Consider the following 27,824-nt stretch of genomic DNA (forward strand, 5'->3'; position numbering starts at 1 on the left):
AACATCTTGGTGCTCTTGTTGCCGTCTGGTAAGTGGAGTCCAGTACTTGTTGCGATTCGACAGCTTTTTAATTTAAGGTAAGAATTGTATATTTACAAAGAACGATTATTTTTTTAAACATCTTAATTTTAATGTAGGCTAACTTGTATTATAATCTGTGCAGGAAAGGGGAAATATTTGACACAACAGGACCGCTTATTCATTGTTCAATATAAAGCTTGATATTTTATAACGTTCTATTTTTGAAGTTCTACCAATTTTTCTTACGTTATTGTTTTGTTATTGTTCATCATTAAACCAATTTCATGCGCTATTCTGGGTGAAAATTTTTCAGTACTGTTTTGGATTAAATATGGAATTAAATAACTGTTAATCTTGAAATAAGACAAAGGTGGATAAATGTTTATCGGTTGTGTACACGCCTACAATAACTTATCTAGCTTTACTGGCCATTCAATGATGTGACAACTACCATATTAACACTAATGACAACAAAATCAATGATCCCCCAGTTAATCAATGAGTGCATCTCACTGCATCTGCAGCCCCTAAAACATAAGCATCAGTGCCAGCAGCAACCCTGATTCTCTTCACCATGTAAAACCTCAACGTAGCGACACAGAGTCTTCTGCTCTCTCTCAGGTGGAGGTTGCTCGGAGGCTGAACACCGGCTCTTCAGGAAAGTGTTCGAAAAGTACAACCAGTTCATCCGCCCCGTCGAGAACGTCTCCGACCCGGTGGTCGTGCAGTTCGAGGTGTCCATGTCTCAACTGGTCAAAGTGGTGAGACAACGGCTTCTACAATGTCGTAGAGGTTATTAAGTCCGATGTGTATGTTAGTGGTTAGTGTCTATTCTGTCCTCTGTGTATGAGGATGTATTGGTAGTTAAGGCACACTTTTGAATGATCTTTCCCATAAACTCTGATCGTACTGGAAAGACATCATAGTAGTACCAGTTGATCGTTGACATCGGGAGTGCCTGCATGAGCCCTCAAAATACTCTTGTGCCGTACTTTATAGTGTTATATGAAAGCAAGTGGTGGGAGTGGATTGGGAGTATGACAGCAGGGCTTAGCCTCAGTGCCAAAGAGCAAGACAAGAGACCAAGCTGCACAGCAGTGCAGGCCAAACTCATCTCCCTGCCATTTCAACAGCCTCCCCCCGATCGCTAAATAACTGCAGATGAGAACCGATGGGATGTAACAGCATGGTACAGCCTGAGCCGAGAGAGGCTGCAGAGGCAGCACAGTGAGGTGTCAGGCGGTTGGAGAGAGCACACGACCACAATTACACGTAAACAAGCACACTCATTCAGAAAATAAGTGCAAAACAAGTGAACAAATGGCAGATAAGCGTCTTTGAGTATCAAGAAAAGCACAGTAAAAAAACGATCTATTTTTATTATTATTATTATCGATGACGTGAATCTGCAGAATCTCACACCTGGGTTGTTGATTATAGAATATTGATTATTGGGAGCATCGTGTCATGGGAACAATAATTTGACCCAAAAAGAAATGTTAAATAAATGAACATCTTCATAGCACCAACGGCAGTGCACTTTTCTCTCCTATACTGTCCTCAACCAACCTAACAAAGATAATCCCTAACCCTAACCCAGAACCACAGTATCATTTATCTCAATGCATTTCTGGGCAGCGTCTCCAAGACAAGGGCAGGTCTGTCCAGGAGTAGAAGACACAGATATACAATCTGTGTCTTTGATACAATCTCTTTTAGATATTCTCCCAGCAAGAGGATTCAGCTGTGCCGGGCTGATGGATGATTGTGTTTCCTCCTTAACGTATTAGGCCCCGAAGCGGCCTTCCATTGGGCCAGCCTGTGTCCAATAAGCCAGGGCTGTATGATCTAATTTAAAACATAGACAGCTCATTGCCTGGACAATACATCATCTCGCAGTCGGGAAGGGTCGCTGGTGCAACAGGTTATCGGTGTTTGACTGCCAACTGAGTGAACGGCTCAAAGCTAAATCAGGCTGTTCACTGAGCAGTGTGCAGTTCTGCCCACCTTGACATATTTGTTGCCCTGTATTCTAGTCACCAAATTGACAGACACACACAGATACACAAATGCACACACACACACACCCAAACACACACACACACACACACACACACACACACACACAAACACAAAGTAACACACACCAGACATATCAGCCAGGGGCCCGGGGCCACATGGTTAATTCAAGAGCCTGGTTCATGGGGTTGATGTATGTGCAGACACAGTCCGAACACAGACCGGATATCTGCCATCGCTCCCCACTGCCTCCCCTCCTTCAGCCTATATGCTTAGCTTACCTCTTACCTGATCCATAACCTTACCTCTACCTGACATCTTACGTTACCTTTTACTGTTACCAGATTATTTTACCTCTTACCTCTTACCCACCTCTTAGCTTTCATCTTAGTTTCCCTCTTATCTTACCTCTTTGCTTATCTCTTACTTAAGCTCTTAGCATATCTTGCGTCCTTAGTGCACCTCTTAATTTAGCTCTTACCTTACCACTTAGCTTACCTCTAAGCTAACCTGCTGATAGCTTCTACTGATCGACGTGGCATTGTGAAAGAGACGCCCACTCCCCCCACCAAACCTCTGGTTCTCCTGTGACCATATCCACCTCTTGAAATGAGGAACGATAGACAGATAACAGGATCACATTCGATAGCTGTAAAGTTTGTTTAAAGTCACATTTGGCCTTTCTTGTGTTTGCCAAGTGATTCTTTCCCTGAGGAAATACTTTCTCTGTTTACAGGACGAACTGAACCAAATCATGAAGACCAATCTTTGGCTGAGACACGTGAGTTTATTACCCATCCATCACCCGAGCACATTGAGCCCTTGAGCAAGGTCATGAGCCATGGACACAATCCCTGTCCCTGCCATACATGACTGTTGGGTGTCAATCAGATAGCTTCAATTAATCATCGGCTTCATTGGGTTTGTATAGATTGATGTCACTTGCAATTGCCTGTTTCAAGTTAATGTGAATTAGATGGTTTTGAATATTGCGACTTGTGGTTGCTGATGGATTGCTCTGCCCATTTAAATTCAACATTACAACCACTAACCTGCTTAATTATATTTACTTAATACGTGTCTTGTTTATTATTGTATCCATTTACACAAATTTATGTTGCCTCCAAAACAGCTTGTAAAGCCTATACAAACCTATACTATAAGTTGTAATTGAATTCAGTGCGGCCGTATAATTCTAAGCTCTACAGTAAAGCTAAGTATTCAACAGCTAATTATATTCTACGGCAATTCAGCCTGTTGCAAATTCATTAACTGTATCAGTGTTAAACCAATTCACATTCTGAAATGCTAATTAAGTTAGACAAAGGAGAACTGATTTGTGGCATCTTTGTGGTAAGGGTACGGCGGGTCTATTAAACAAGACAGATGATTGTATCTCCAGGGGGACTGAGCCTGTCGGAGACTGCACTAAAAGACACACCAGACACTTGGTGTTTTCTAATTAAATAGAAGCTTTACAGCTCTCTGTGTGGCATGAACTTTGGTGAGAGTTGATAGATAAACTTTGAAAGGATGGTTAGGAATACATTGGCCCCAGAGCTCGTCATCCAGAGTGATTGTTTGTGTGTTTTATAAACTCATTGTGCGCAAATGTGCATTTTCATTTGATGCATACTGTATGTCTATTCATAAATTCTCTAAATCGTCTTAATTGATCCTCAAGAAAATGTTCGTAATTTCGTAACCTATTGTTTGATGCATATAATTAATGGGAACAATACTGACATTTTAATAAGACATGTTAGATTATAAAGGTAGATAAATGGCTCCATGAGTTTTAACCAAGTCTGAGTTCCTTTCTTTCAGATCTGGAATGACTACAAACTAAGATGGGATCCAAAAAGCTTTGGTGGAGTAGAGTTCATTAGAGTGCCATCCAGCAAAATATGGAAACCAGACATTGTGTTGTACAACAAGTGAGTTCACTTTGACATTTTGATCGATGTTTCTGAGACAGAGGAATCATTTTCTCTATTATCTCTCAATTTCAAGTCTCTATTTTCCCTTCATCACTTCCATTCTGCTGTTCCCTGCCTCTTTATTTTCATATTATAGTGCAGTTGGAGACTTTCAGGTGGATGAGAAAACCAAGGCCTTGCTCCGTTACAACGGGGACGTCACCTGGATCCCTCCGGCTATTTTCAAGAGCTCCTGCAAAATAGACGTCACGTACTTCCCATTTGACTACCAGAATTGCACCATGAAGTTCGGCTCGTGGACCTACGACAAGGCCAAGATCGACTTGGTGCTGATCGGCTCCACCATTAACCTCAAAGACTTCTGGGAAAGCGGTGAGTGGACCATCATCGACGCCCCGGGCTACAAACACGACATCAAGTACAACTGCTGTGAGGAGATCTACCCGGACATCACCTACTCGCTGTACATCCGTCGACTGCCCCTCTTCTACACCGTCAACATGATCATCCCCTGCCTGCTCATCTCCTTCCTCACCGTCCTGGTCTTCTACCTGCCCTCCGACTGCGGGGAGAAGATCACGCTGTGCATATCCGTCCTGCTCTCCTTGACCGTGTTCCTGCTCGTCATCACCGAGATCATCCCGTCCACCTCGCTGGTGATCCCCTTGATCGGCGAGTACCTCCTCTTCACCATGATCTTCGTCACCCTCTCTATCGTCATCACCGTCTTCGTGCTGAACGTCCACTACCGCACCCCAAAGACCCACACTATGCCCGGCTGGGTGCGCAGGGTGTTTCTCGGCATGCTGCCCAGGGTCATGTTCATGACCCGGCCGGAGAGAGAGCCCGAGAACGAGGTGGTGGTCAGTTCTGCTCCTCCGCTGCCGCCCAGACTGTGTGCGGTGCGCTCGTGCTCCGCTCTGCGACTGCATCCGCAGCATCCGCAGCAGCAGCAGCAGCAGCAGCAGCAGCAGCAGCAGCGTAAGCCCCGGTCGAAGGCCACCAGCGTGTTGTCCAGCCTGGCCCGCAGCCAGCCGCTCTTCATTAACACAGAGCTCTCCAGAGTCAACAGCTTGACCAGAGAGCCAGCCAAGGCCCCGCGCTACGAGGGAAAATGCTGGCACCAAAGGGGCTCCAACCTCCCTGCGGACTGCAGGGGAGGAAGCGGAGGGCTGGGCAGTCTCGGGGCCCTCAGTGGAGGTAGCGCTGCCGGGATGGGCCTGAGTAGTCCCTGCTCCAGTTCGAGCTCAGTGGAAGGAGGCCTGGTGTTCTTGTCCCCGATGTCCCCGGAGGTGAGGGAGGCCATCGAGAGTGTTCAGTATATAGCGGAGAATATGAGGCTTCAGAATGAAGCCCAGGAGGTGAGTGCATCCTTATTAGACCGTTCCTGTGGGACAGGGGGAGAAGTCCTTCCCTATATGACATGTCATAGTTTACAAAGTGGTGTGTATTATAAATGTGACGGAACCTTTTTCAGGTTCAAGATGACTGGAAGTATGTCGCCATGGTGATTGACAGGATCTTCCTGTGGGTTTTTGTTCTGGTCTGCATCCTGGGAACAGCTGGACTTTTCCTGGAGCCGCTGCTACTTGGAGACGACATTTGACCGAGACAGAGTTGAGACTTTTGGTCTGAAAAATATCATAACATTTCAAATGCCTTTATTTGAGTATTCAGACTGAGGAAACAATGGCAAACACTGTGATATAGTAATTTCTTACCCCAAACAATGTATCACCAGTATAAAGCATATAATGTATTCATTGCTCAATAACAGAATGCCCATAAATAACTGTGTTCAATTGCTGAAACAATTATTCAATTGCATCTGCCGCTTTTTAACATGAATATGATTTTACAGACTTTAAAGATGTAGGCATATAAACACAGTCGACTACCTACCATCTGAGATACAAGGTCTTGTTAACCATAATCAAGGGTGACATCTTGTGGATGTTATCTGACATTGCCCTTTCTAAAAGGCTGCATATGCAAAGTTTCCTGCTGGCTTAATGAATGCTGCATTCATCTATGTATATATAGTACATAACTCCTTGGCTAAAAGAACTTACCAAATATTTTACTCAAACTATGGTGGTAAGATTAAATAATAATTTGAATAAACAAAAAAGATTCTAAACAGCCTAGCCATTTTATTATCTGTATATTGTTATAAAATAACTCTTTGTACATCTGATGTTTTATTAAAGAGCTAATTTGGTTACTCTTTTACATAACATTCATTCTGATAAAGAGCATCTTATGCTTACATGACAGTGAAAATTATTTTAGCACGAGTCTCCTCTCAATCCAGCAGTGTGAGGGACTTAAGTATCGCTCTCTCTCGTTGATATAGCATGCTAGAGAGAAGAGGCTGAAGTATCGCTCTCTCGTTGATAGAGAGTGCTAGAGAAGAGGCTAAAGTATCGCTCTCTCTCGTTGATAGAGAGTGCTAGAGAAGAGGCTAAAGTATCGCTCTCTCTCGTTGATAGAGAGTGCTAGAGAAGAGGCTAAAGTATCGCGCTCCCTCGTTGATAGAGAGTGCTAGAGAAGAGGCTAAAGTATCGCTCTCGTTGATAGAGAATACTAGAGAGGAGGCTGCTGTTATGGGGAGGCAATTAAGTGTTGGTGTGTGTATGTTTGTGTGTGTTACACGGTTTTATATCCTCTGCACCCTTGGAGCTGCGGCTTGTTGCTTCAAAATCAATACAGAGATCTTATCACGGAGGACCCATTAAACCTTGCTCTGTACATCTTCCTCTGGGAATGGAGGGGGGGGGGGGGTTCTTGCTTTTACAAACCCTGGCTGAAGCAAGGACTTGCACACTTTAAAAAAGCAAGGGCAAAAAGGTTTGCTCTTTTGTGAGAAAAAGTTCTTGATTGAATAAACCATGTATCAAATCTATGACATGCAGCGCAAAAAGAACAAACACAAAATGCAAAACTGAATCAATACTCCAGTTTTAACGAACAAAAAGCAATCAAACACAATCCCAGGTGGATTGTGGCTATTCTGAAACCAAACATAATTAGCATCCAAACAATCAGATTTGAAACCTACTACTTTGAAAATGTACAGATGGCAGGCACTGTTATTACAGTGTGACCGACTGCAGCGTAATTGAATGCTGGCAGGGAAGCACGGGTGGATACCAGTTCCTGATCTGATTAGAAGTCCCCTGGTTAATGAATTTAATTAAAACTCACCCAGTGCTCGTTCAGGGGATCTACGGGAGGCATCCGATATGATAATGGACAAAATGGCTGAGGGTGAATTTTAGAAGCCAGACGGGGCTCTAACAAGGATGTAGCTCTCTCAAGGTTAATGTTATATAAATTAAGCTTTAAAAAATGATAAACCAAGTACATGTTTTTACTTACTGATATATATAGTGCATCATTTCTGCAAGACTTTTCAAACATGCACTGGTACAGATGAGTGCTGTCTCAGTGTCCGAGACATGGAGCGATTGTATTAGAGACGGTATGGAAGTCAAGCCGATGGTATCCCTCAAGGCTACGACTCGAGGTGTCAGCCAGCTGCATAAAAGGGACAATCCCTGGCCAGGATTAATGACCTGACTGTTCAGGGAAAGCGCTCAGAGGAGAGAGAGGGGGGTGGGGCTGGCTTTCCGAAGGAGGAGGTGGAGGAAGAGGAGGGGGAGAAGGGGTCTGAAGGAGGAAGGTCTACAATAAATCGGCTGCTGCATATTTTCAGAGGCAGCGGGAACTGAAGCAGCAACGCTGAACGGCAAAGAAGGGAGAAGAAATGCGTGCGACGGATGAGCAGTAGATCTTCGCTACGCTGCTGTCATTAAGACCCCCAGCCCCCCTCTCAATCCTGAAGGATTGAGCATCGATGGCAGAGACACAGAGCAGGTGAATATATGCTCCTATGGTTTATGTAGGAATTCATGCATGTGCTGCTGACTGCATATTATTGCTTTGCTGCTTGCAGGATTAGCAAGGTGATGGGAAAGGGACATAGGTGCATCCCTCTACGTTTAAACGTATGTTGTGTGCGGGTGCATGAATATCCATTTAAATGTGTTTTTGTTTATAGCTGAGTCTCCCATTGTACCACTTTATCCGTCCGTATTCCGAGAAAGACATCCTGGAAAGCTCTTGCGCCGAGGCAGCAAATTCATGGTCCCTCAAATCTAAAACCCAACACGTTGCTAGGCTGCCTAGGATAGCCAGCGCTCACCAGTAGTCACAATCATGACATGTTCTGTATGTACTTGAACTCCCTCACAGCCCCGTGCTCCCACCAGCCTTATCCTATGCATCGCTGTCCACCCAGAGGACGGCTGTGGCTGTGCTTTAGGCTCCTGCCCTGTGCTGCCCGAGACCAGCTGTAGGAGCCCAACGTACCTCTGATACCATGCTGAGAGCAGAAGGGGCACCCCCCTCCCTCGCCCTGCTGCTGGTGATGGCGTTGAGCTGGTGCCACCTGTGCCACTCGCTGCGTAAGTTACCGCCCCCCCAGTCCCCCACCCACCCTAGGGCCAACATCCCCATGTGCCTTAAGGGGGCTGACACGTTGTGTGACAGCCACTGATTGCATGTGTTGTTATCCAGGTGGTGTTGACCACGTTGATTGCACAGACACTAAGTCAGTCTGCGAATATCTGTGTCTGTTTTTGTTTCTTTGTGGTGGCAAAGACCGGTAATGGGTTTATGTAACACAAGGTGCATAATTCCTGTTGCTGAGCATTAAGGGGTGTTTGGGTTGAAGAAGGAAACTCTACTCTTTTAATTAGGCTAGCAGTGTCATTAGAAGACACAAAAGATCTTTACAGAACCATCCAAACCACAGGTATTACAACCATAACAGGACTGTATGCTTTCAAAATAATAAGATACTCACTTATCTTGTACCGACAAACTCATGTGTTCTTCTTTTAACAACACTGAGGAATGTGTTTGTGTTCTGATTTACTGATTAATAGTAGATGTTAGTTTAATGGAGATGCATTTTTAGATGTACCCCAGTCCTATCATTTTGGAATGAAAGTGAACTATTGTTTCAATGTTTCTCACAGGGATGCTACATGCTAACAGTATCTGAAATCTGAATATGAATTAGTAGTCTCAAAGCAGCCTCAAGCTTGTGGTAGGGAGGCTACCCGCGGGACCTGACCCTACTGTTAATGAGAATGATTCTGTAACAGCTTGTCTTTGAATGTCCTAAGAGATGCTGTCACACGGCCGTCTTGTTGGAATCAAATTCATTTGAGTCAATAACGGGAACCACGGCGCATCTGATAATCACAGTAAATGATTGCTACGTGGCCTTTTATCGATCCATAGATGGAGGAGTGACACAGCGACATTAGCAGTCATTCCCTCTGCCCTCCTAAATGGGGGATTGACAACCTCACACCCATCCAATAAAATTAGCCCTTGAACATCTGGGGAAGGAATTAAGCAAAAGAACAGAGCCAATCGATGTGGTTGATCTGCGAGGGACTTCGGAACATGACTTAGGTCATGAATCGACGTGGCTTTGGCAGGGCTTAAGGGGTCATTCCAACTGTTTCAATGTGCAGTTGGACATCTCGTACGATGATCAGATAGAGTGAGAATGGCCGGAAGGAAACCAGGACCTTTTTCGCTCGGCCTCGAACACCCGACTTTGAAATTAATTACAGTTCAGATAATGTGCGACCCCGGTGTGCTTTGCACTCAACTGATGTAATTATTAACTGTATTCATCAGATGCGTTACAATATTGATAATAATAACATTTTTTAGTTTGTTTTTTAATTAATAATAAAGATTTATCTATCTAGTTTTCATTTGTTTTTCTATTTTTCCTCATACCTTCTCCTAGGGACCTCAACACTTTCCTCCTATGCAAAGGCAGAGGACAGATTGTTAAACTACCTCTTCAAAAACTACCAGAAATGGGTTAGGCCAGTGGAATTCCTCAATGGGACAGTAACAGTGAAATTCGGGCTAGCCATCTCCCAGCTAGTCGACGTAGTAAGTTGAATACAAATTGAATCACTATGATGTTGAATTAGTATAAAATTGTGAAAAACAACATTTAAGTTGTAAATCAATCTATAAATCATAAATTTCAAATGCCATGAATCGTAAATCAAAAGATTTTAAGTACTGGCATACGTGCCTTTCTGGATAATCACTGCACACATTTTCATCAGAACTACATATCAATCCAATAAATTATTTCACTTATTTATATTTCCCAGGATGAGAAAAACCAGCTCATGACAACCAATGTGTGGATGAAGCAGGTGAGTAAATGATTTAAAACATGCAGATACGGTGTGAAACATTTACACACGGTGTAAAACATATGTAAACATGATGTAAAACATATGCACACATGGTGTAAAACATATGTACACATGCTGTAAAACATGTAAACGCGGTGTAAACACATGTAAACATGAAAACATGTGCCGCTTAGACATCTTTCTAAGTAATTGTCTGATAGGAGACCCAGTTTTACGTTCCCCCCCCGGGGATTTCTTGATCGTTTTCGTCGTGTTCTGGTGGCATTTTGGTGACATATAAACCCCTTGCTTGAATGAACCACCCATCTCCCCCTGCCCACCACAACCTGCTGCCTCCCCCATGGTCCTATCAAGTTTATTTATGCTTCTGAGGGTTCACTTTACAGCTCCGAAATTGGTCCCTGCAGACCCAGACTCTGCAGCAGCCTCAGTTACAAGCAATGGTTATGTAATGGAAATAAGGAGACAAATATCAGAGGCCAAACTTTTTCAAAGTTTACAGAAAATTGGAGTCAATGAGTGTGTCATGAATAAACAAAACATTACGGTACAAATATTTGTACAAGAAATTAGTTTTCTATAGTCGTCAGGCTATGTCACCTGCTGTTTTTCATTTGAGGGGACCAGACAATATCTTATCAGAGGCCTCGTAACCTGCGCGTTGCGTCTTAAAGAGCATCCTTTCTTTGCTTTTCTATTGTCCTGGTCAGAAAACATTGAACATCAAACACCTATCTTATGAGACAGTGAACCTTCAGGTCCCATATCGAGGGGATTCTTAATAGGATCTCTCTGTGCATCCCTGTGCAGGAGTGGGCTGACATCAAACTACGGTGGAACCCTCCTGACTATCTGGGCATCGCCAGTATCCGTGTTCCTTCGGATATGGTCTGGATCCCGGACATTGTGCTGTATGATAAGTACGTCTGACGCCTCTGTTCTTGCGGTTGCCAAGCAACATTATGTGACATATGTTAAATTTCTGGGTGGCTAAAATTAGGTATGGCTGGGATTGATTTGAATCAACACTTTCAGCACTGGTATAATGTTAAGTGAAATAAAAATGTTATGCATTTGAAAATATATTTACAATCAATTCGAAGCTTCTCGTTCTGATGTTTTGGTGTGCATTATGTGAAGCAACAAAGTAACAAAGCAATTAAATCTAAGGAATATTAGGGACGCGGGATGAAACATATGATAACTCCCTTTGATCCCCAACAGTGCAGATGGGCGTTTTGAAGGGACAGTCACCAAAGTCATTGTCAGGTACGATGGCACCATTTCATGGACCCCACCAGCAAGTTACAAGTCAGCATGCAACATTGATGTCACCTTTTTCCCCTTCGACCTCCAGAACTGCTCCATGAAGTTTGGTTCTTGGACTTATGATGGCTCACAGGTAACAGTCTACTGCACACAGACAGGATGATTCACAAAGACGTAGAACATCTGTGTCAGCGATTCGAAATGATGTGATCCTTACATCTATGTTTGCTATTGACAAACAAAGATAATTATAAACGTAGCTTTTTCTTGCCCTTGGGTCGGGGGGTGTCATAAATATTTGGCCTGTTAAGACCTTTTAGACTGTAATGGTGATTAAGGACTACTACTTTTTGTTAAGACATAATGAAATAGGTAGCAGGGTATGAATTCCCAGTAAACAATGTAATTTTCTCTATCTTTATATATTAAAGGTGGACATCCTTTTGGAGGACGTCAATGTGGACAAGCGGGACTATTTTGACAACGGCGAATGGGAGATCATGAAGGCCACAGGCGGCCGCGGCCTGAGACGGGACGGTGGCGCCTCCTACCCGACCATCACCTACTCCTTCATCATCCGCCGGCTGCCCCTCTTCTACACCCTCTTCCTCATCATCCCCTGCATCGGTCTGTCCTTCCTCACCATCCTGGTCTTCTACCTGCCCTCCAACGGCGGCGAGAAGATCTCGCTGTGCACCTCCGTGCTGGTGTCCCTCACCGTGTTCCTCCTGGTCATCGAGGAGATCATCCCGTCCTCTTCCAAGGTCATCCCGCTCATCGGGGAGTACCTGGTCTTCACCATGATCTTCGTCACGCTGTCCATCGTCATCACCGTGTTCGCCATCAACATCCACCACCGCTCCTCCTCCACTCACCACGACATGGCGCCGTGGGTGAGGAGGATCTTCCTGCACCGCCTACCCAAGCTGCTGTGCATGCGCAGCCACGTGGACCGCTACGCCCCGGACGGAGCTCCTGGGCAAGCCATGCACCCCAACGGGCGGCTAGCCGAGGCCACACAGCCACTGAACTCTCGGCGCAGCCTGCAGGCCGCTTTGGACTCTATTCGCTACATCGCCACGCATGTCGTGAAGGAGAACGAGGTTCGAGAGGTGAGTGTTACCGATTGGTCTAGGTCGAGGTATGCTGTAGGGCACAGCAGCTGTCACTTGCCCATCTAATAACACAATGAGCGCAATCAAATACAATTAATCCCTATCGTGAGCCTCATAGCATAATTGTCTGTATTCCTGTATTTAGCGTCCAAAAATGCCTGAGGACTTGGGCAGATAGTGATTATGGAATGTAAACAAGGCTCTGATTGAGCCTTTTTTGCCAAGATTTGGGCCAAGATTGCTTAGGTATCTGCCTAACATCCATAGTCAACTGGGATTAACTGTTAAAACCAGTAATACGATTGTAAACTAAATAGGTATGGCAACATGTAAGATCATTTGACCTCAAGCACATATCTTCACATCTGTTTCACACATTTTGTGCACAACAAAACCTCATGTATTTCTGTATGGATAAGTACACATTACCTTAAATGTATTGAGTAACACAAACTCAATAAATCCTATAAGAAACATCATGATCCAGCTGTTTTTGCACATCAACCAAATACTCGGTTAGATAGGCCTGTTATGCATGATTGATTACACACACATATTCTTAACTACTATTAACTACTAGTTGTTTTGTGCTGGATGAGAAAATTGTGTGAGATAACTTTCTGTTTGTACAGGTGGTGCAAGACTGGAAGTTTGTAGCCCAGGTTTTGGACCGGGTGTTTCTGTGGGCCTTCCTCCTGGTTTCAATCCTTGGCTCTGCCCTGCTTTTCATCCCCGTCATTTACAAGTGGGCCAGCATCATCGTTCCTGACTTCAGTCACGCACACAGTTAAAGGACAACTACCACAAACCCCCCAAAACTCAAAGGTGTCCATCATAAGACACATGTATGTGCTTTCCTGTGATCCCAGACATAATAAAATGATGCTGATGTTCAAAACCCTCAAAAGCTTAATACATGGATAAACAAAATGGTAAAAGATGTCAACACTTTCAAATTGGTTGATGAACGCTCTCTGACATACAACCCATGTCATAACTTAATAAATTCATAACTTTTTTACCTTTGCAATTTTCTTGACATTGACACAACTGCAGTAACATGTTTGTATACACATCCAGCTACAATAGAACTAAGAACTGGACATTTAGTAGACATTTTGAAAATGTTTAGGCGGTCGTTTGAGATGGCCAAGTGGTGGCCTATGAGTGATGGGCCTACAACCTGCGCACTTTAGGCTACTTGGTAGAAATGTATTAAACGATTGGTCGATATCGATTTTTGGTTTAGATGGGGGGGGGGGGGGTTGATACCTCATCCACTACCAGATTAGGACATCATAGTAAACATCATACTTTGTTAAATTGTCCTGGAGATCACCCTGGCCTTGTGACTTTCTGAGATTAAGATGCAGAAGGACTTTACACATATATCAATCAATATTCAATATTAGTAATATTGGTATTCAGTATTACCATATTGGTAATACGATCCATGTTCAGTCTTGGTAATAATCAGCCATGTGTAATCTTTGAAGGGAACCCAGGTGGTCTCATTTCACTGCGGAACATCCATGCTGTCCACTCAGAGTCAGGAACAGAGGCCGTGGGATGGGGCACCGGCACCGCACTCCATTAATTTCCTACATCATGCATGTACAATATTGTCCGTGTCAATACTGCAGTAGGCGTGATCCTATTATTTAAATCATAATTGCTATAATATACTTGAAAGAATGAATTGCACACATTTTCCCTAAACAGCCTGCAACACAACAAATTACATGAAGTCGCAAACTCATTTTAACACAGGCCTTGGGGATCTTTATTCATTATAGCATCAGTAGATCCACCTTTGGTATTAAAATGAATGCAAAAAACTACTATTTGCCTCATTACATGTAAATACATACATACATGTCCTAAATGGTCGTCCACACTGACCTCCTTAAGAGAGTCCCCACCAGCGCTGTCGCAACCAGTGAGCTGTCCGTCAACGGGGCATGTCTTTCAAGTGCATCAGCCCCCCAAAGCAATAATCTGGTTACTGCTTACTATAGACCCTTACCAATTTGCCAATCAAAAGGTTTGGTGTAAGAGCCAATCCCTGTTACCCTCACTCCCACAGTGAGTAAAAGCCATGAGAAGCTTGTCACGGCTCACTATAGACCCTTACCAATTTGCCTACTAATTTGGCAAAAAAGATCCACGGCCGACACCGTAACCACAACCCTCCTCACCGCCCTGACCCCTGGGAGAAGAGGAAGCTGTTCGTTGAATACATTTCACCATTCAACACCATAGTCCCCTCTAGGCTCGACCTTAGGGACCGACGAATCAACCCCCAGCCTGTGCCGCTGGATCCTAGATTTCCTAACGGGTCAACGCCAGGAGCCCAACAGGAGCCCCTCAGGGCTGTGTACTGAGCCCCCTCCAACTTGGTGATTGAGTTTGTTTGTTTGACAAACAAAATCACGAGAAACACCTTGCAGCCAACTTTTTTTGCATATCTTTTCACTTATATTCTGTGTCGGAAGAAATGAATGCTCTTTTAAATTGCATATCTGTCATTGTCCGCTCCTGATTTTCCCGTTCACCTGCCTGCCACGCTGATCTCACCTCATTAGCTCAACCACCTTCACCTGTGCTCCCTCTATATCAATCCTCTCTCCACTCAGTCTCTGCCAGATCGTCTCTCGTTACTCACAGAGCTTTCCCGCAACTCCAGAACTGTTTCTACAACGCTGATCCTGCCTGTTACCGAACCCTCGCCTGTCTGACCACCCGCCTGTTGTTGAGTCCTTGCCGGCCGGTCTGCTCCCCGGTTTCCGGCTCCTCGCCTGCCTGTCTGCCCTCCTGATATCGACCCCTCGCCTGCCCGACTACCAGACCGCCGACGAGCCCTTGCCTGCTTGATCGCCCGCCAGTGATCGAGTCCCCACCTGTCCGATTACCCGCCGGTTACGGTACCCCCAGTCTACCTGATCGCCTGCCAGTCCCCGAACTCTTGCCTGTCCCCGTTTACTCTGCCTGCCCGATCCTGATCATCGGTGCAATCAATAAACCTCTGAACTGCCCTGTCACCATTGTCAGTCTGTGCACTTGGGTTCTGCCTAACCCCCCCGTTACACATATCTATATTTTTTTTCTGAAGAAAGAACCATTTACTCAACAGATAGCATATGTAAAGTTTTATCTAGTATTAGATAAAATAAATTATTTATTCAATGTATTGATCAGTGAATTTGTACAGTACATGTATCTATATATATATTTATAAATTTAAAGACAACGGTATACCTGATTCAACTGTGATATTTAATTTAAGCCAGAATTCAGAAAGTGTATTTATTCATGAATATGATGGCCCGATGATAATGGCATTCAGATGTTACTAATATACAATTTTTGCCCAGCTCTATCATACCTTTGTTTCCATAACAGCATAATATATGATTGATTACATAACAGTACATGAGAACAATTCATAATCACTTTCATCATGAAATATGATCAACTGTTTGAAGAATAGCTGGAATTGCCTGGTTTCTGCTAAGAGTTGTGCTCCAAACATAGACCCAGACCTGAGTAGACACAGCATAGACACAGAGTGGTCGGAGCACTAAATGTAAATGTAAATGGACTGCATTTATATTGTGCTTTTCTAACCATTGGCCACTCAAAGCGCTTTACAATATTGCCTCACATTCACCATCACGAGGCGACAGCCATCTTGTCGGGGGCGGTTAGGGTTGGGTGCCTGTCTCACGGACACCTCGGCACTCAGCAACCTTCGGGTTACCAGTCAACCCGCTCTACCCCCTGAGCTACTGCCGCCACCCCCCCTACCCAGATCTACCCAGGGGCGCCCCGGTGGCTCACAGGGTAGAGCGCGTGCCATGAAGGCTCAGTCCTGATCACATCGACCCGGGTTTGATTCTTGTCCGTGGTCCTTTGTTGCATGTCCTCCTCTCTGTCTCCCATAACTTACTGTCTATCTCACTGTTTCATAAAGCATTCAAATGCAAATATGAATAAAAGAAAGATCTATGCATCACTAGCGGGGGCTGTTTGAGTGATTTCCCCTAGCCCTTATTTAGATCTCCATGCAATAGACCACAAACCACCTTATTGTGCATATTAGGAACCTGGAGAGGATCCCTCATGCAGCATGGTTACAGGTTTTTAATTCAACAACTCTTACCTTAATACTTTTAGATATGCCCAAAGAAATGTTAATATGTAAGCCACATCAAGGTGATAACCGTGTCCTAAAACAATTAACTTTATCTGCATGATTAGCACCTTTATGGGTTTACACAAGATTTAAACAATTTAAATCAATTTAAAAAATGAAACATACACAAATGTTCAGAATGAAAATAGATTTAATACTTATATGCAAATATATATAAAGATATTATTAGTCCCGTTTGCGTTTTATTCTGCGACAGACACAGGAGCACAGTGTCTTGACTAACACAACAAAGGTCAGGATCATAATCAGCAGCAGTCCTAATAAAAGAAGGATCACATCTACAGAGTAGTAGGAGTACCAAGGCATGTTGTAGGACTCTGACCTCAGGTGACCAGCACCCTTGTTTCGTATAACATACTCTATCCAGAAGATGGCGTAGTCTAAAGGCTTCATTGGCAGGTCCCTACTGAGTCTAGAGAGTCGCTCCATGGTCGTCCTGTATGAGGGCTCATGGAGGAGTTCCTCGATACCTTGTCGGAAGCTCTCCCTGTCAATAGTGAATATATTTAGGATTTTGCTGCCTCCTCTGAATTTAATTTTGAAGAGATTGTCGTGTTGGTCAAAGATCAGTGGGAGTCCGAGGATGGGCACTCCGTGGTAGATGGCCTCTTGTACTCCGTTTGTTCCTCCGTGCGCCACAAACAGTTTGGTTTTTTCGTGTCCTAAAAGGTCATTCTGTGGCATCCAATCGACAAGTAATGTGTTGTTGCCTAAGGATGCTGGCCGTTCACCTTTATGTCTCCAGATGACTTTCTGAGGTAGTTTTGCAAAAGCGGCGGCGATCTCCTCTGATATTTCCTGGGGCAGGCTTGTGACAAACGTCCCCAGAGACATGATGATGACTCCGTGCTCTCCTGAACTCTGGACAAAGTCCTCCAGGTGTGGAGGCAGAGGCTGAGCAGGTTTACATTGAAACCCTCCCATGTACTTAATATTAGGCATGGTGGGCCGAGGGAACTCAAACACAAAATCTATTCTCATGAGCCACAGATCAGCTCTTTGAAACAGGCTCATAAAGGAATCTTGGCTGAAGTATTTTTGCATCAGCCCCTCATAGTGTGGAACGATATATCGGGCAAAATGAAATTGTTGGAAGCAGTAAAAACATGTATTCAAAACTCTTTCGCTGAAGCTCATCTCATCGGATAGCTCTAGCCCTGGCACTGGAACGTAAGAAAGAGGAGACGGGGCGATCGAAAAATGGCCTTCGCCGTGAGTCGTCCATCTCACGTTAAAAGCTAAAGGCAGATCTAAGTGGCGGGCAAGCATGACACCAGTTAGTATCATTGGGTCTGTCAGAACCATGTTGAATTTTGCATCCTTTAGAGACTGCATCAACTGCTTGTCCTCAAACATACGCTCAACCAATTGGGCGCCCTTTAAGTGCATCACAGAGGCTGCCTCCATATCCTCCATCTCCAGTTTGAAACGTGCCCAGGGAGACCTTCCGTTCCTCTGGATCTCCAGAAGCTTCGCAATTAACTCAGTGATGAAGCCCTCATCAAAGCCACTCTCCGATTTGACGGTAATAGCAGTATAGAAGGGGGAGTGTTCCTTGATGTACCAGCTGTCTGTTGTTCGCACCACTGAGATAGTGTGGCCCCTTGAATTAAGCTCTTCAACAATGATTTTCATGTTCACCCAGTGACTCCCATCGACTGGGACAACCAGCACATTTCCTGTCCACACAATGGCTGGACAGAAGAGAAGGAGGGATATCCAAACAGAGAGCATTTTCGTTGAACCTTTTGCCGAGGGGGGGAATTAACAATTCAAATTATTTTCCTTGATACTATGCCTATAGACACAGAAAATAACATATTGGCAAAATAAATGTACGTAGAAATATGAAAAACACAAACAAAGAGTAAATTGGTAACATACATACACCACATAACATGTTATAATCATCGGTTAACTTTTTTTTAATCATTTAACTAAACGTCAACCTTAAATGTAATTTCTGCTACTTGAAAGGCTAGACACTAGACATCACATTTTGTCATTTATAATGCGCTGGCCTATGTCTTGGTTTACATCAGTTATTTGAAATCTTTCATTCAGTTGAGCGTAAGGTAACGTAGAGCGCACTCTTACCTTAGCAGAACCACTGCAGTCTCCTCCGATGTGGGCCTTGATGTGGTGCGCTTCAAGACACCGCTTCAACCTGACCTGAACTTTAACATAAATTGAACACTGTAAAACATTTACCTGATAAGAGTATTATAGGATTGTGTAACATGAATGTACCAATGTACACCAAGCATCAGTGACCAAGCCTATGTGGAGAAGGCTAAAAGATCATGAGACTAATAAATGCAATAAACAGACAAATTGAAGCGACAAAATAATTTATTATTTAATATTTTGCTTGATGAGGCCATGGTAAATTTAACTTCTGGGTTGGACTGAAAAACCCAGGTGCTCTCCAAGCACTACAACAGTGTTTATCTAACGTGAAGCTCACCTTTGCTCCCCCTAGTATGCTGGCCCCAATGTCCGTCGATAAAGCAGTCTGTCTGTCCAGCTTGCTAAACATATAAATGACTATGGAGACTCACACTGACCAGGTTGCGTGGTCGTTGTGATTACTTGACAATTATTATTCTGTGAAACTGAAACAAAGAAATACAAAAATTCCTCAAGTACGTTTTTTTTTTATAAAAAATCTTTAGAAGGGTAAGAAGTTGTCTCTCAAATTTTAGGAATATAAGTCCTCTAAAAAACACTAACTGTGTGTTCTTGTGGCTGACACGCATCACTATGCATGCACTTGCACACCATGCACACCATGCAGCTTGATTAGTTATTATTTGTTTGTTCCATTATAAGATAAGAGGAAAGATTATCATCAAGGCTGCCCTTTCCATTATAAATAAATTACATTTTAACACAAAGGTATTTACCTAATTGTATATATTTATTCAAACTAAATGTATGACCACAATAATCGTGTGGCAGTTAAAAGTAGTGAGACAATCAAAAGGTTTGGTGTAAGGGCCAATCCCTGTTACCCTCACTCCCACAGTGAGAAAAGCCTTGAGAAGCTTGTCACGGCTCACTATAGACCCTTACCAATTTGCCTACTAATTTGGCAAAAAAGATCCACGGCCGACGCCGTAACCACAACCCTCCGCACCGCCCTGACCCCTGGGAGAAGAGGAAGCTGTTCGTTGAATACATTTCACCATTCAACACCATAGTCCCCTCTAGGCTCGACCTTAGGGACCGACGAATCAACCCCAGCCTGTGCCGCTGGATCCTAGATTTCCTAACGGGTCAACGCCAGAAGTCCCAACAGGAGCCCCTCAGGGCTGTGTACTGAGCCCCCTCCAACCTGGTGATTGAGCTTGTTTGTTTGACAAACAAGCTCAGGAGAAACACCTCGCAGTCAACATTTTTACCTTGTTCAGAATCTTTTCACATATATTCTTTGTCGGAAGAAACAAATTATCTTTTAAATTGCATAAATATTTTTCTAAAGAAAGAACCATTAACTCAAAAGATAGCATATGTCCAGATTTATCTATTAAATGATTGTATAACCAAGGCTGTTCATTAAAAAATATTCAGTTAAACAGCACATCCTTTTGGCACACAGTGGTAATGCACCTTTAAAGATATTACATTATTCTGATAAACACCACCACCTATTGGCACACTGTGGTAATGCACCTATACTATATTTTTCAGTTAAACACCTACTGGCAAGCATTGGTAACGCACGTTTAAATCGGGGTTGGGTTTCGTTATTCCCCGTGACCTAACAGAAGAAAACATTAATCGTTGTGCTGCACAACGCAAACTCTGAAAACCCACCGGAGTCCTTGTCCGTAAGTTACTCTATGTTACGTTAGCGATAGTTCTAGTCGAGGGGTTTGGGCATTATTCCTCCATAACACCAGGGCTAGAGCCTGATAACTCATAAAAGTTTAACTTCAAGCCCAACTCAGCATCTTGCCAGCCTTCTGTAAACTGAAATCACCCTCAAAGTATGTAAATGTTAATGTTACTCTGGGCATGCTCACATCCAGAATATCCAAGGACGCGGTGATCCTGCTCACACGCATGGGCAATAGGATTGATGGAACTAAATTAGTGAATAACGTTATCTAAAGATCGGGGCTCACCAAGCTTCATGCGTGCAGTAGGCCTAGGCTATTTATTTATGCAGTTTGGGGAACTAATCCCCAAACTAAATTCAACTAATCCGTAACGTAAGTAGTCTTTCTCTCGGACCGGACTAAAGTCACGATGAGAAAGCTTCGGGAATATATTTACTATTTATAACGTAACATCTGCATTTCATTATCCTACTGGTTAACTAATCAGGTTTGAGGCATATTTCTGATGGCATTTGTGCTTCCAGGAACACAAAAAAATAGTGCGAGTTTAAAGTCTTATTTTGGGACGGATTCGCCCCTAAATGAAGCAGTCATAAACCTATCCCCGTATAACCTAACAAGTGGTATATGCGATATAATCTACTCCTGGGTGTGGGACATTATGTTTGGATGACCCCCACACCTAGTCATGGATTGACCCTTACTAATAACAAACCTTTTGATTGTCATGCATTTGCAGATTGGGAATTTGTTCATGCATTTTTGGTTTAACTGCCACATGATTATTGTGGTCATACATTTAATTAGAATAAATAGGTACAATTAAGTATATACCTTTCTGTTAATATTTAATTTATTTAGAGTGGTTAGTGTAGCCCTGATTATAATCTTTCCTTCCATCTTATAACAAACCATGTCTGCATGCATGGCGATGCGTGTCAGCCATATGAACACACAGCTATTGTGCTTTTTTGAAGGACTTGCATTCCTAAAATTGTAGCGACAACTTCTCGCTCCAAACAGCAAGCAGTGCTGACAGTTTGACCCCACTACAGCTGTGCTCCTTCTCCAAATGGAAATGGAAATCATACCCGCCTTGTTTTACCACAAGTTCCAATGGAAAAGTGCCAATGTTATATAATGTAGGCAGTTGATGTTATCTACTCCTCTGTCTCAGCCCCCTAGTGGCAAGGAGGCCCTTGGCATGTGCCAAGAAGTAGTTTGAGCAAACTGTAGCTCTGTAACATGAGTTTAACATGGAATTTTGTGTTTAATGTAATAATAACCTATTGTGTAACCCTTCTAAAGATTTTTTTATAAAAATAACTTACTTGAGGCACTTTTGTATTTCTGTGTTTCAGTTTCATCAAATAATAAATGTCAAGTAATCTCAACGACCATGCAACCTGTTCAGTCTGAGTCTCCATGGACATTTATATGTTTAGCAAGCTTGACAGACAGACTGCTTTATCGACGGACATTGGGGCCAGCATACTAGGGGAGCAAAGGTGAGCTTCACGTTAGATAAACACTGTTAAGTGCTTGGAGAGCACCTGGGTTTTTCAGTCCAACCCAGAAGTTAAATTTACCATGGCCTCATCAAGCAAAATATTAAATAATAAATTATTTTGTGGCTTCAATTTGTCTGTTTATTGCATTTATTTGTCTCATGATCTTTTAGCCTCCGCCACATAGGCTTGCTCACTGATGCTTGTTGTACATTGGTACATTAATGTTACACAATCCTAATACACGTATCAGGCAAATGTTTAACAGTGTGCAATTTAAGTTAAAGTTCAGGTCAGGTTGGAGAGGTCTGTCTTGTTGCGCACCACATCAAGGCCCACATCGGAGGAGACTGCAGTGGTTCTGCTAAGGTAAGAGTGCGCTCTACGTTACCTTACGCTCAACTAGGGCTGAACGATTTTAAGAAAAAATTGAAATTGCGATTTTTCTGGTAGAGATTGCGGTTTCGATTTCAACCACGATTTATTTTCTTTAAATCAAGTTTCAGTATAAATTAATATAACCAATGAATTCCATTAAGGTAATGCAATAATGAAAACTGCTGGCAACAGATTTCAAATGCAACACTGTTTATTCAAGTACCTAAGAAACAACAACCAAAAAAGTCAAATAAAAAGGGAGCCCTCTTTCTTAAGCAAACTTGCTTCAATGGCTCATCAGCATCAAAATAATTGCACTTTTGTAAAATAAATAATAATAAAAAAAAAAAAACCCGCAGCTTTGACGATCCCAAAATCGTAATGCTTGAGATCGCGATTTTCGGTCGAAAACGATAGATCGTTCAGCCCTACGCTCAACTGAATGAAAGATTTCAAATAAAAGACGTAAACCAAGACAAAGGCATTATCAACAACAGGATGTCATGTCTAGCGTCTAGCCTTTCAAGTATCATGAATGACATTTATGTTTGACATTTAATTAAATGAAAAATAAAAAGTTAACCGATGATTATAACATGTTATGTGGTGTATGTATGTTACGAATTTACCCATTATTTGTGTTTTTCACATTTCTACTTACATTTATTTTGGGCATGTGTTATTTTCTGTATATGTAGGCATAGTATCAAGGAAAATAATTTGAATTGTTAATCCCCCCCCCCCCCCGACAACAGGTTCAACGAAAATGCTCTCTGTTTGGATATCCCTCCTTCTCTTCTGTCCAGCCATCGTGAGGACAGGAAATGTGCTGGTTGTCCCAGTCGAGGGGAGTCACTGGGTGAACATGAAAATCATTGTTGAAGAGCTTCATTCAAGGGGCCACACTATCTCAGTGGTGCGAACAACAGACAGCTGGTACATCAAGGAACACTCCCCCTTCTATACTGCTATTACCGTCAAATCGGAGAGTGGCTTTGATGAGGGCTTCATCACTGAGTTAATTGCGAAGCTTCTGGAGATCCAGAGGAACGGAAGGTCTCCCTGGGCACGTTTCAAACTGGAGATGGAGCAAATGGAGGCAGCCTCTGTGATGCACATAAAGGGCGCCCAATTGGTTGAGCATATGTTTGAGGACAAGCAGTTGATGCAGTCTCTAAAGGATGCCAAATTCGACATGGTTCTGACAGATCCCGTCATACTAGCTGGTGTCATGCTTGCCCGCCACTTAGATCTGCCTTTAGTTTTCAATGTGAGATGGACGACTCACGGCGAAGGCCATTTTTCGATCGCGCCTTCTCCTCTTTCTTACGTTCCAGTGCCAGGGCTAGAGCTATCCGATAAGATGAGCTTCAGCGAAAGAGTTTTGAATGTATGTGTTTACTGCTTCACAAAATTTCATTTATCCCAGTATGTCGTTCCACACTATGAGGGGCTGATGCAAAAATACTTCAGCCAAGATTCCTTTATGAGCCTGTTTCAAAGAGCTGATCTGTGGCTCATGAGAATAGATTTTGTGTTTGAGTTCCCTCGGCCCACCATGCCTAACATTAAGTACATGGGAGGATTTCAATGTAAACCTGCTCAGCCTCTGCCTCCACACCTGGAGGACTTTGTCCAGAGTTCAGGAGAGCACGGAGTCATCGTCATGTCTCTGGGGACGCTCATCACAAGCCTTCCCCAAGAAATATCAGAAGAAATCGCCGCCGCTTTTGCAAAACTACCTCAGAAAGTCATCTGGAGACATAAAGGTGAACGGCCAGCATCCTTAGGCAACAACACATTGCTTGTCGATTGGATGCCACAGAATGACCTTTTAGGACACGAAAAAACCAAACTGTTTGTGGCGCACGGAGGAACAAACGGAGTACAAGAGGCCATCTACCACGGAGTGCCCATCCTCGGACTCCCACTGATCTTTGACCAACACGACAATCTCTTCAAAATTAAATTCAGAGGAGGCAGCAAAATCCTAAATATATTCCATATTGACAGGGAGAGCTTCCGACAAGGTATCGAGGAACTCCTCCGTGAACCCTCATACAGGACCAACATGGAGCAACTCTCTAGACTCAGTAGGGACCTGCCAATGAAGCCTTTAGACTACGCCATCTTCTGGATAGAGTATGTTATACGAAACAAGGGTGCTGGTCACCTGAGGTCAGAGTCCTACAACATGCCTTGGTACTCCTACTACTCTGTAGATGTGATCCTTCTCTTATTAGGACTGCTGCTGATTATGATCCTGACCTTTGTTGTGTTAGTCAAGAACCTGTGCTCCTGTGTCTGTCGCAGAATAAAACGCAAACGGGACTAAATATATCTTTATATATATTTGCATATAAGTATTAAATCTATTTTCATTCTGAACATTTGTGTAAGATATATAGTAAATCGTGTGTAAACCCATAAAGGCGCTAATCATGCAGATAAAGTTAATCATTTTAGGTCAAGGTTATCACCTTGATGTGGCTTACATATTAAAATTTTATTGGCATATCTAAAAGTATTAAGGTAAGAGGGCATGTTGAATGAATTATAAAACATGTAACCATGCTACATTATAGATTCCTTCCTGTCATGGTGTGTCGTGTTTTGGTGTGTTTCCCTGTGTTTCCCTCCTGTGTTGATTACTGCTCCCTCCCCTTATGTGTCTCAGCTGTTCCTCATTGCGTTTGTTACTTAAGCCCTTGTCTTTCCTTTGTTCCTCGTGCTGTCATTGTGGTTTGTTGGTCCTGCGTGTTCTCTGTGGTTACCTGTGTTCCCTTGCTCCTTGCTCCTTGCCTTAGCCTTTTGGCGGAAATAAAGTACAGTTTTCCCTAAACCGTCTGCATCTGGGTCCTACCTGCCTGCCTGCACCCACAACCCTAACACCTCCAATGTCCAGACCTAATATGCACAATAAGGTGGTCTGTGCTCGAATGCATGTAGATCTAATTAAGGGCTAGGGAAATCTAGCCCTTAATTATTGCATTTGAATGCTTTATGAAAGAGTGAGATGGACAGGAAGTTATGGAGACAGAGGGGAGGACATGCAACAAAAACCGGGGTATCTTCGATCAGGACTGAGCCTCAATGATATGCACCGTACACCGTGAGCCACCGGGGCACCTTTCGATAGATCCTTTAAATGAGAGGCTGTTGCTCCAAACACCGTGTAGAGGGTCTAGGTTTGGATCACAACAATTAACCCTTAGTATGACACCTCAGGTCATCTTTTACTGTTCTTGAAACAGTTGTTCACATTTCATGATGAAAGTGATTATGATTTGTTGTCATGTACTCTTTTGTAATCAATCATATACCATACTGTTATGGAAACAAAGGTATGATAGAGCTGTGCCAAAATGTTATACTAGTAACATCATCATAATCATCTGGCCAACATATTCATGACTAAAAATACATTTGCTGAATTCTGACTATATATATATATATATATATATATACACACATGTGCTGTACAAAATCACTGAACAATACATTAAATAAATAATTTCTTTATTACAAAATCAAATGTCAGTACTTTTTAAGTCACATTTTCTTGCTACAAACCACAATCAATGACAGTTTCTACATAATGCATGAACAATATTTTATGTAAAAATACTGCAGTAGGCATTATCATATATATTTGAATCCTAGTTGGTATATACATAATAAACCTGACAGAATGAGAATCATTGGATGATTCAGTCAGGAGTCTTCTTCCATGTAGCGCCCCTGAATTATTAAAAGTGATATTTTACTTTGACAACACATTTTCACTATACAGCCTGCGACACTCCAAAATGTATGAAGTGGCAAACACATTTCAACACTAGCTGCCTCGGGGATCCCTATACATTAAAGCATTAGTCCATCCGCCAGCTATTCGTATACAAAGGCAAAAAACTCTTATTCTGGCGACAGAATATCCTGTTTCCCTGTATCCAATTTCCCTTGTTCAAGTTGTTTTTAAAACGTATATTACATGGTTTTACCGAAGGTACAAAAAAGGGGCTGGCATTTAGTTTCTTTAGAACAATAAAATATGTGCACTTAACAATGCACTTAATATAATATAAGTGAACAACCACGTCAGAAAAAAGTTGTAGTTAGAAAGGACTGTATTGCAGTTTTAGTCCAACAACAAATGGTGCATTAAAGAATTCCCACACATAATAGTAAACAAACACAATAAGGCACTAAGACACGAAAGAAACAATGAAATAACTATTCGCAAATGTACACAAGGCACTGATTGACAAAACAATGGAGACCAACGGTGAAGTCTATTCCTGGTGCTCTGTAAGTGTTCATTCCAGCCAGGTTTAGCTCTCGCCCCCATGAGAACTGGCTGGTCCGGCCGACCACACGGCTCTCAGGGAGTCCTGGTCCGCAGTGAGCTCATCCTAAGTACTGTAAGCTCAGCTACGTCTGCCTCCTGCATCTCCAGGTCCTGTTCACAGCTCTCTCTCGCCACATAAACGATGAGTCCCACACAGATGAATATCAGAAGGATTATGCCTATCACCTAGGGAGGAGGAGAGTGAGTCACAGTGCATGGTGATAAGTGATGCAACTATTACATGGTGTTATGATTTGCTATTCAGCCATTTAGAAACATTTAGAAACTTTAATCCAAAGGAACTCCCAGTGAATTCCAATGCAGGTCGTTAAGGAGTATGTGAGTCCTGCTCAAGAATGACTTCAGGTAGACCGCAGAGACTGAGGAATCGAAGCCAGAACCTTCCTACGAGGACACTACACTACACTGGACACGATATAAGGCTATGCAATGTTATTTATATGATCATTATTGTAAAGGTTCATTCATTTTCATTATGGATGATTTAGTCCAGTGCATTCATTCAAGTCAAGCTTTATACAGCGCATGTCATACATAGGATAACACAGTTTGCTAAACATAAAGTAACAATACAATCAACAGACATGTGTAAGGGCCGATTATAAGTATGCATAACAACTGTTGTCGGTGAAGACCTCACATTATCCAAAACACACACAGAGTTAGAACTGAAGTATAGATAGCAGTAAAAAGCAATGTTTTTTAACCTGCTTTTCAAAGGGTTCAGCGTAGGGGCCTCTCTCCGGCTCTTAGTGCACACAGTGTGTCCCTGAACCCTGTGAATGCATTCACTCACCTGAGAGAAAACAAACAAGTTCTGGGAGCGCAGCATCAGCTCTTGAAGAGGGATGTCCCCGTCGCTCAGTGGCTCGCACCAC

At 43.0% G+C, this 27,824-nt stretch overlaps 4 protein-coding genes across 6 annotated transcripts; 3 read left to right on the top strand and 1 right to left on the bottom strand.

The window, feature by feature from the left end:
• Positions 1 to 684: 684 nt before the first annotated feature.
• On the top strand, positions 685 to 6,122 carry chrna3 (cholinergic receptor, nicotinic, alpha 3). 3 transcript variants are annotated; one of them, XM_056607181.1, is made up of 6 exons: positions 685 to 782; positions 2,777 to 2,821; positions 3,868 to 3,977; positions 4,117 to 4,929; positions 4,999 to 5,341; positions 5,458 to 6,122. In XM_056607181.1, the coding sequence occupies exons 1-6, from the start codon at positions 762 to 764 to the stop codon at positions 5,584 to 5,586; spliced, it is 1,461 nt and encodes a 486-aa protein (XP_056463156.1). In that variant the 5' UTR covers positions 685 to 761; the 3' UTR covers positions 5,587 to 6,122. The 3 variants fall into 3 exon arrangements, with proteins under 3 accessions (XP_056463156.1, XP_056463155.1, XP_056463154.1); XM_056607180.1 differs by having other exon boundaries at positions 4,117 to 4,897; positions 4,958 to 5,341; XM_056607179.1 differs by having other exon boundaries at positions 4,117 to 5,341.
• Positions 6,123 to 8,406: 2,284 nt separating this feature from the next.
• On the top strand, positions 8,407 to 13,595 carry chrna5 (cholinergic receptor, nicotinic, alpha 5). The gene is made up of 7 exons (XM_056607190.1): positions 8,407 to 8,449; positions 9,817 to 9,968; positions 10,199 to 10,243; positions 11,057 to 11,166; positions 11,471 to 11,648; positions 11,947 to 12,627; positions 13,263 to 13,595. The coding sequence occupies exons 1-7, from the start codon at positions 8,413 to 8,415 to the stop codon at positions 13,419 to 13,421; spliced, it is 1,362 nt and encodes a 453-aa protein (XP_056463165.1). The 5' UTR covers positions 8,407 to 8,412; the 3' UTR covers positions 13,422 to 13,595.
• Positions 13,596 to 17,011: 3,416 nt separating this feature from the next.
• On the bottom strand, positions 17,012 to 19,018 carry LOC130403048 (UDP-glucuronosyltransferase 2A2-like). The gene is made up of 2 exons (XM_056607165.1): positions 18,944 to 19,018; positions 17,012 to 18,591 (listed from the first exon to the last, which is right to left on the bottom strand). Exon 2 carries the CDS (start codon positions 18,578 to 18,580, stop codon positions 17,012 to 17,014), a length of 1,569 nt encoding a protein of 522 aa, XP_056463140.1. The 5' UTR covers positions 18,581 to 18,591; positions 18,944 to 19,018.
• Positions 19,019 to 20,552: 1,534 nt separating this feature from the next.
• On the top strand, positions 20,553 to 26,018 carry LOC130403047 (UDP-glucuronosyltransferase 2A2-like). Its single transcript, XM_056607164.1, has 4 exons — positions 20,553 to 20,679; positions 22,053 to 22,199; positions 22,481 to 22,568; positions 23,333 to 26,018. Exon 4 carries the CDS (start codon positions 23,344 to 23,346, stop codon positions 24,910 to 24,912), a length of 1,569 nt encoding a protein of 522 aa, XP_056463139.1. The 5' UTR covers positions 20,553 to 20,679; positions 22,053 to 22,199; positions 22,481 to 22,568; positions 23,333 to 23,343; the 3' UTR covers positions 24,913 to 26,018.
• Positions 26,019 to 27,824: the final 1,806 nt, after the last annotated feature.

The sequence above is a fragment of the Gadus chalcogrammus genome, chromosome 14, assembly GCF_026213295.1.
Source record: "Gadus chalcogrammus isolate NIFS_2021 chromosome 14, NIFS_Gcha_1.0, whole genome shotgun sequence".
Classification (NCBI taxonomy): Eukaryota; Metazoa; Chordata; class Actinopteri; order Gadiformes; family Gadidae; genus Gadus; species Gadus chalcogrammus.

Excerpts from the sequence above, each read along its gene's own strand:
- LOC130403048 (XM_056607165.1), bottom strand. The coding sequence starts at position 18,580 with ATGCTCTCTGTTTGGATATCCCTCCTTCTCTTCTGTCCAGCCATTGTG.
- LOC130403047 (XM_056607164.1), top strand. The coding sequence starts at position 23,344 with ATGCTCTCTGTTTGGATATCCCTCCTTCTCTTCTGTCCAGCCATCGTG.
- chrna3 (XM_056607179.1), top strand. The coding sequence starts at position 762 with ATGTCTCAACTGGTCAAAGTG. Across the intron at positions 783-2,776 it reads TGTCTCAACTGGTCAAAGTG|GACGAACTGAACCAAATCAT; the intron begins GTGAGACAACGG and ends CTCTGTTTACAG. Across the intron at positions 2,822-3,867 it reads CCAATCTTTGGCTGAGACAC|ATCTGGAATGACTACAAACT; the intron begins GTGAGTTTATTA and ends CCTTTCTTTCAG.
- chrna5 (XM_056607190.1), top strand. The coding sequence starts at position 8,413 with ATGGCGTTGAGCTGGTGCCACCTGTGCCACTCGCTGC. Across the intron at positions 11,167-11,470 it reads GACATTGTGCTGTATGATAA|TGCAGATGGGCGTTTTGAAG; the intron begins GTACGTCTGACG and ends GATCCCCAACAG. Across the intron at positions 12,628-13,262 it reads AGGAGAACGAGGTTCGAGAG|GTGGTGCAAGACTGGAAGTT; the intron begins GTGAGTGTTACC and ends CTGTTTGTACAG.